General features: G+C 39.9%; 1 protein-coding gene across 1 annotated transcript; it reads left to right on the top strand.

The window, feature by feature from the left end:
- The first annotated feature begins 972 nt into the window (after positions 1-972).
- LOC140469292 (tumor necrosis factor ligand superfamily member 15-like) lies at positions 973-5998 on the top strand. The gene is made up of 4 exons (XM_072565647.1): positions 973-1149; positions 2432-2480; positions 3125-3208; positions 5574-5998. The coding sequence occupies exons 1-4, from the start codon at positions 973-975 to the stop codon at positions 5996-5998; spliced, it is 735 nt and encodes a 244-aa protein (XP_072421748.1).
- The last annotated feature ends 2065 nt before the right edge of the window (positions 5999-8063 follow it).

Raw genomic sequence — 8063 nt, 5'->3', positions numbered from 1 at the left:
TCCACTAGCAAGGAGACCAGAATTGCACACAATATTCCAACAGTGGCCTAACCAATGTCCTGTACAGCTGCAACATGACCTCCCAACTCCTGTACTCAACACTCTGACCAATAAAGGAAAGCATACCATATGCCTTCTTCACTATCCTATCTCCCTGCAACTCTACTTTCAAGGAACTATGACCTGCACTCCAAGGTCTCTCTGTTCAGCAGCACTCCCCAGGACCTTGCCATTAAATGTATAAGTCCTGCTCTGTTTTGCTTTTCCAAAATGCAGCACCTCACATTTATCGAAATTAAAATCCAATTGCCACTCCTCAGCCCATTGGCCCATTTGATCAAGATCCCATTGTACTCTGAGATAACCTTCTTCACTGTCCACTACACCTCCAATTTTGGTGTGTTCTGCAAACCTACTAACTATGTTCACATCCAAATCATTTCCTGTGTTTTAAAGAGTGAGACAAAAACATCTAAGAAATAGATTTAGGCTTAACTTAATTTGGTTAAAAAATATTCAACAATCTTGAAACTTGCTCAAACAATCATTCACATTATTTATTACATATTTGTACTGCCAGTCAATATTGATTTCATCTTAAGCTACAGGATTGTTTTGTTAATTATGATAATTGGGAAAATTACTTACTTTCCCTACTGAAGAAAAAATTTAGTAAGACCACTACCACGACACAACTGCAATCAAAGTCATAGCACAGAAAGAATTACCATTTAAAGAAATGGGGGAGTTACTTACCCCAGGTACACAAGATTAGATCAGAGTGACTGCCACCACTATTGGTGCATCTTTACAGATAATCTAATCTACTCAGCAATTAAAATTTTACTAATTCGTTGAAGGTAAAGTCCGGCTTGGAGTGTTCCAGCACGTCATACACTGGTTAAGCTTTATAAAGCCCTTCAGAGGAAGCAATCCAGAAAAGTGACTGGAGTCTCAAGAAACAAATTCAACATGCAGAAGCCCACCTCTACAGATCCAGAAGACTTGACATTCGGGAACTCTAACAGCACTCTCACTCGGAAGCACAGTTGGAGCTCATTACTGCTCACTATTTCTGTTATTCTCCAGTGGCTTGCCATAGCAGCCATGTGCTGCCTCATCTTTTTCTACATGGATGTGCTAAAGGAGGTAAGTACATTGTCTCTGGTATTGTCCTGTCATTTGGCTATTTTCAAAGAGAACATTTTTATTTGGTAAGGAAATGATCACAAAATGCATATCCATTATAGAGATCTTTCATGTGTGTCAAATTATTGGAGGCTGAGGGGTGACCTGATAGAGGTCTACAAAATTATGAAAGTCATAAATAGGGTGGATAGTCAGAGGCTTTTTTCCCAAGATGGAGAGGTCACCTACAAGAGGGCACAAGTTCAAGGAGAGAGGGGATATGTTTTGGGGAAAATATTTCACACACAGGTTGGTGGGTGCCTGGAACGCACTGCCAGAGGAGGTGGTGCAATCGGCATGAGAGCACCCTTTAAGGTGCATCTTGATAGACACATGAATATGAGGTGAACAAAGGGATAGAAATCACGCATGGGCAATACGTAGCTAGTCTAAATAAGGATTAGGAATTGGCACAGGCTTGTTGGCTGCGCTGTAATGTATTATTGGGAATTGACTTACTTTGTTGTAAATTTTCTTATGCACTAGCAGAAGGTTGGAGATGTAACAACAGAATTTTCTTGCAAACTTAATTGGATATTCACATCATTCATTATCTCTATGAAAACAGTCTGAGGTTAAAATTGGTTAAACTTTTAAGCCTCTTTACAGTGATGTGATATGTACAAAGCAAGCAATGCTGTTCAGTTCAAAGACGTTTAGTTCAATTGTTGCATTTTCTCTTCATGCAATGATACAAAATAAAGAACGTGTCCTACTGTCCTACTGTCCTACTGTCCTGCTGAACCTTACTTCATCTGAATCCCTCAAACTTTTATCCTGCAGTCCTCAGACAGTCATTTCTCATTTTATAATTTCTTAGTGCCTGATTATCTGTACATTATTCAAAAACCAGACTGCTATCTTTGGCACCTGTGCATTGACTTTAAGAACATTTCTCACAATGTTTAAAAATGGCTTGATATTCTGACACACTGAAAGGGCATTCCAACTGTTTGTTTCCAGAATACTCAAGACAAATTAAACCATGGATTATTTTTTATTTAACCTATTTTTCTAATTAACCTGTTCAGAGATGTTGTTACACACTTCTAGAGCATGTGGTACTTGAACTCAGACCTCTCAACCTAGGGGTAGGGACACTACCAGTGTGTCACAAGAGGACCCCTTACTCAACTGATTACTGTTTGATCATTTTAAGAAATACCTGCTACAACATATTAACTACCTCACCTCTAAATACTTTTTAAACAATTTTTTAAAAATCTGACCTTTTGTTTTGAAGGACATAAATGTTGGGCTGCGTGGAAAGATGGAGAATATCACCTCTAACAGTAAGCAAAAGTTTCAGTCTCTGTTTTTTTTATTGTGCTTAGATTCAATTGTGATGCTTATCTCTTCATGTTTGATGGAATAAGCTAACATATTCATTGGAAGGGGCAGGAGAGCACACTGCACATCAGTGGCTTTTTGGCTGCTGCAGCAGTATGCAATAACAAGTTCATTATTATTATTGTTATCAGATAAGCTTCACAACCTATCTGATTTCCAAGTGGAAAGAAACTAATCAGTTGCACGAATCCAGTGCAATTATAACACAGCTATATGCATGTTAAATAAAGCAAGTTACTTATTCTGTGTACAAAGACCTGCATGAAATAGGTGTGTCCACAAGTTCAACCTATTTGAAAATGCAGTCTAAAATTTATTTGCATTTATGTCAATAGTTATGAATTACATTACATGGTGTTTACTTGTTTTTTATGTCTGAAGAAGTGTTTTACAGAAAAAAAAATACTGAGTAACTTGACCACAGATATGAGATCGTATCATTGAGAGATAATTTGCAGCACTTCTTACAAAAGAATTGTTTCAATGTGAAGACATTGTGAAACATAGGTAGATATCTCTTTCATTGGGTTAGAGCCCAAAGTTGCTGCAATTATTCAACTTCATATATATATATTATCTTTTTCAGATTTTCAGACCATTGGAAGTGATACATTCAAGAGTTCAGTTGTGAAATCAGAGAAGCCAATTGCTCATTTTACTGCACTTGCAGGTCAGTATTAAACTAAAGCTTCATGGGGTCTAGCTGCTGGGTACCAGTGACACTGATGATATTCCTCAACTAACTGGATAAACTTAGCTCAAGTGCTATATCAAAATAAATACAAGTATGAAAAAAAGACAGCCAAATGTATGTTCCACGAAGTGACAGATCAACAAGCTTTAGTTTCCATTCTGTCTTTAAAATGATGAGACACAGAGGTGTAAAAATGTAAAAAGGTTGTTTGATTTTGGCAGTTAGAACAAATCTACAGGCTGAAAGCTTAAAATTCTTAAGAATAGAATCCCTACAGTGTGGGGAAAGGCCCTTCAGCCCAACAAGTCCACACTGACCTTCTGAAGAGTAACCCACCCAGACCTATTCCCCTAATTCTAAATTTACACTTGATTAATGCACCTAACCTATACATCCCTGAACACTACAGGCAATTTAGCAAGGCCAATTCACCTAACCTGCATGTCTTTGGATTGTGGGAGAAAACCCACACAAACTCCATATAGACAGATACCTGAGGCTGGAATCGAACCTGGGTTCCTGGTGCTGTGAGGCCACAGGGCCACCCTTTTTTTAAATGACCTGCAACAGGCCATTCAGCAATATTAGAAGAATTCTCTCCTTCTCTAAATACTGATGTATGAAACTGGTTGGTCACAGATCAGATTAGGACAATGCAGAGCTGCTTAACCATGAGTTTATAACAACATTAGTGCTTACAGAATAGTTGCAGGTCAGGACTGGGGAGTATGTGGCTGTTTTTTGCTTTGAGTTTGAGTTTCAGCAGTGCCCATCCCTCAGTATTTGCTTTGGCCCAGCTCAATTTCCTGGTGTTATCCTCATTATGTGCACAGGATAGGGTTCCCAAAGGAATTCTATCACTATAGTGAATGAAAAAGCTGCAGCACCCCCAGGGGAAAGGGGCAGAGACTGACTGATAGGGCTGGTAGCTCCCCCAGCCAAGAGAGGGGCTTTCAGCTGTTAGTTTTGAGCAGACACATCTCTCAGGCCGACTGGAGAGGAATGGGATTGTTATGTACGGTTTGACCATTACTAGGAGCGTTGTGGAGGTTACAGCAAAGCAAAAGGCCCTTTGGCCTATCGAGTCTGTATGTGTCAAAAACATTGATCTAACTATTCTAATCCCATTTTCCAGCAGTTGGCCCATTAGCCTTGTGTGTCTTAATGATTAGCACTGCTACCTCACAGTGCCAGGGACCTGGGTTTGAATCCAGCCTCAGGCAACTGTCTGTGTGGAGTTTGCATGTTTTCCTCGTGTCTGCGTGTGTTATCTGCGGGTGCTCCAGTATCCTCCACAGTCCAAAGATATGCAGGTTAGATGAATTGGCCATGATAAATTGCCCATAGTGTTCAGGGATGTGTAGGCTAGGTGTATTAATCAGGGGGAATGTATCTGGGTGGGTTATCCTTTGGAGGGTCTGTGTGAATGTGTTGTGCCAAATGGCCTTTTTCCATCCTATAGGGTTTACATGATGTGATGAGGATTTCTGCCTCTATACACTTACAGGTAGTGAGTCCTAAGTTCCCACCATCATCTGTACTTTGTTTTTCCTCATATCTCCTCTAAACCTCTTGCTTTTTATCTTAAAACCTCCTACACCTTAACTTTAGACCTGGGCCTATAATGCTGATTCCTCCTCCTGCGAGGATGTGCAGGAGCAGTCATCATCATCTACACCCATACTGGCTTCAGGAAATAGTTATAACTGAGTCAAACCAAGGCAGAAAAGAGGGGAATGCACATGGGTGAGGAAAGAGCAGGCAGACAGAAAAAGGAATAAATCTGACACTCCACTAACCAATTATTCCAACAAACTGACAAAATCTCACTCAAGGTTGTGGAGGAGAATGTCCTCCATAGCCCAAAATACTTCTTGGGCTGGAATTATTCACTGCTGATAGTCACTCTAGAAGATAGCAGGGAACATGAGATAATAGTCGAGAGATTTGGTTTGGTTATTTCTTGGGCAAAAGTTGTTGGTCTTTGTACCTTTGACTCCTTCCCTTGAGCAACACCCTAACTAAAGGTGGGGTTCACAGATTGATTAACAGTCCAGTGGTGGGGTGGAGGAAGGGAATCCAATCTCTGACTGCATTCATAAGTGAGCAAGAAAATATAACTTGGACTGTTCATTTTCATTCTATTAAATAGCGCCCTATATGACCCATTCAAAGACTGTGTCATCTCCTTTAAGATTCCTTTATTTGGTCTTGTGTCTGACTGTACATATCTGATGGATTCATTACTGGTATCCTAGAAATAAAATACAAACGTATCTTATTTTCCTATTATTCTTCATATTTTAGTTTTCCTAAACATTTTCCTGATTTCCTTTGGCAGATTTCCAGAATACTTCAGGCCGTCTGTTCTTTGAACACACGAAAGGACACGCTTTCAAAACCGCTGACATGAAGTACAATGCAGCTGGTTATTTGGTGATTCCCACCAATGGTATCTACTTTATTTATGCACAAGTGACCTTTAAATGTTTACAGGACTGCTCCAAGCTCGTTCAGCAATTCTTTGTGTCCATTTTCAAGAAGAATAACCATTACCAGGATCCAGAAGTATTGCTGAAAAGCTATGTCAGGCCTCAAGCCAAGGGTGATGATTTCCTGAAAATTTCAACCTACCAGGGTGGGGCCTTCAAACTGTACGCTGATGACCATATGTATGTCGAAGTTCCCAAAAACAGCCGCATTTCAGTGCATGAACAAGAAACTTACTTTGGGGCTTTCTTGCTTGAGCCTTCTGCCTCAGATTAAGCAAACTGCCAATTAAGCTATGTTACTAGGAAGCATATTCATGCATTTACACATACACTTATATGTTTCTTTCAAGTGCAATCTGTCTGGTTCAACAGACTGTTCCAATTGTTTATTTACAAGACATTTATGCTACAATAGCACAATATTTGTTTTTGAGTTACACTCCCATGAGTGATTTATCATTTCATTTTGTAAATTGTAAGGCCAGCTTTGTGTCTTATATTGGTTTAGTTCTCACATAATAAACATGATGTCCACACTGTACATATGTCCACATCTCTCAAATTGTTCTATTCTTATAATGGACAATAAAACAATGGCACAATAAAGTAAAACAAGTCAATATTCTCTTCTGAAAAATCGCAATCAGCAGCAAAATGTAGGACACAGCAGGTTTGTTCCATGATCTAGACCAGACCTTCCCAAAGTGAGATTTGAGAGTCCAACTGGGATTGTGAGCAGTGTTCATGAGCTCAGAGGCAGCAATGGCTCCATATCCCCCTCAATCGAGCTAACACAGCTTTTCTGGCCCATTTCTCCTGCTCCCATAAGTTCTCCCCCTACCCACTCTCACAATTCTCATAAAGGGAGTCACAATAATTTTAAAGCCTTGAAATGGGGTCACAGTGAAAACAGTTTGGGAAGCATTGGTTAAGACCATGAACAGCTGCTCCTTCCAGAATTTTTTTGATTAGCTTTAGCCATGAAGAAGTCACAAAAAAATGGCCTCATTCACTGCCAAGACTGGGCTATTGCTGGGTTGCAGGAGGGTAATGGAGAAACGGCATTGGACTATAATGTGGAACCTTTAGGAAGGCACAAAGGGGAGCTAATTCATAGAATTCCTAATGTGTGGAAATAGGTAATTTGGCCCATCAAGTCCACACTGACCCTCCAAAGAGTGACCCACCCAGACCCATTCCCCTAATACTCTACATTTCCCCTAACTAATGCACCTAACCTATACATCCCTGAATATTATGGGGAATTTAGCATGGTCAATTCACCTAACCTGCACATCTTTGGACTGTGGAAGATTTAGAAGGAAAATTTGTCAAAATGGATGAATAAAGGAGTACAGGTTCTAATTAAGAAATAAAAAAGAAGAATCATATTTTGGATATAGACAGCTGGGATCAACTGAATCTCTTGAAGAGTTTAAAGAGTGCAGGACATTCTCCAGAAGAAAATGAGGAATGCAAAGAGGGGATATGAGAGCCTTGGCAGATAAGGATAAAGATAATCCAAAAAGATTCAACAAATACATTAAGAGCAAGAAAGCAACTGAAGAGAAAGTAGGACCCCTGAAAGAGCAATGAGGTCGAATGAGGTTGAAACTTGGGAAATTGAAGAAATATTAAATGAATATGTCAGTTTCTACTTTTGAGAAAGAAATGGAGGCCAGAGAACTCAGGGAAATAAATATTGATGTTTTTAAAACAGTTTACATTACAGAAAAGGAAGTTCTGGAGGTCTTAGAAAACATCAAAATAGTTGAATCTCCAGAACCTGATCAAGTTGGGTGGCACAGTGGCTCAGTGGTTAGCACTACTGCCTCACAATACCAGGGCCCTGGACTTGTGCGACTGTCTGTGTGGAGTTTGCACATTCTCCCCATGTCTGCATAGGTTTCCTCTGGGTGCTCCGGTTCCCTGGAGTACTTGTGTGCAGTTCTGGTCGCCCTGATATAGGAAGGAAATTATTAAGTTGGAAAGGGTTCAGAAAGATTTGTCAGGATGTTGCCAGGATGGAGGGTTTGAGATATCAAAATAGACTGGAAAAGCTAGGGCTTTTTGCACTGGAGCATAGGAGGTTGAGGGGTGACTTTATTGAGGTTTATAAAACCATGAGGGTGCAGATAAGGTGACTGACAAGGCTCTTTGCCTAAGGTGGGGGTGTTCATAACTAGGGGGCATATTTTTAAGGTGAGTGTAGAAAGATTTAAAAAGGAGCAACTTTTTTACACAGAGTGGTTTGTGTATAGAATGAACTGCCAGAGAAAGTGGTAGATGCAGGTACAGTTACAATGTTTCAAAGACATTTGGGTAAGTTCATGAATAGG

Source organism: Chiloscyllium punctatum, chromosome 49 (assembly GCF_047496795.1).
Source record: "Chiloscyllium punctatum isolate Juve2018m chromosome 49, sChiPun1.3, whole genome shotgun sequence".
In the NCBI taxonomy this organism is placed as follows: Eukaryota; Metazoa; Chordata; class Chondrichthyes; order Orectolobiformes; family Hemiscylliidae; genus Chiloscyllium; species Chiloscyllium punctatum.
The sequence above is the reverse complement of the archived record's forward strand: the minus strand, read 5'-3'. Positions and strand labels throughout refer to the sequence as shown.

What these genes read in the sequence shown, in the direction of transcription:
- LOC140469292 (XM_072565647.1), top strand. Translation starts at nt 973, where the DNA reads ATGCAGAAGCCCACCTCTACAGATCCAGAAGACTTGACATTCGGGAAC. An exon ending in GGAGAATATCACCTCTAACA is followed by an intron (nt 2,481 to 3,124) that starts GTAAGCAAAAGT and finishes TATCTTTTTCAG; the next exon opens with ATTTTCAGACCATTGGAAGT. An exon ending in TCATTTTACTGCACTTGCAG is followed by an intron (nt 3,209 to 5,573) that starts GTCAGTATTAAA and finishes TTCCTTTGGCAG; the next exon opens with ATTTCCAGAATACTTCAGGC.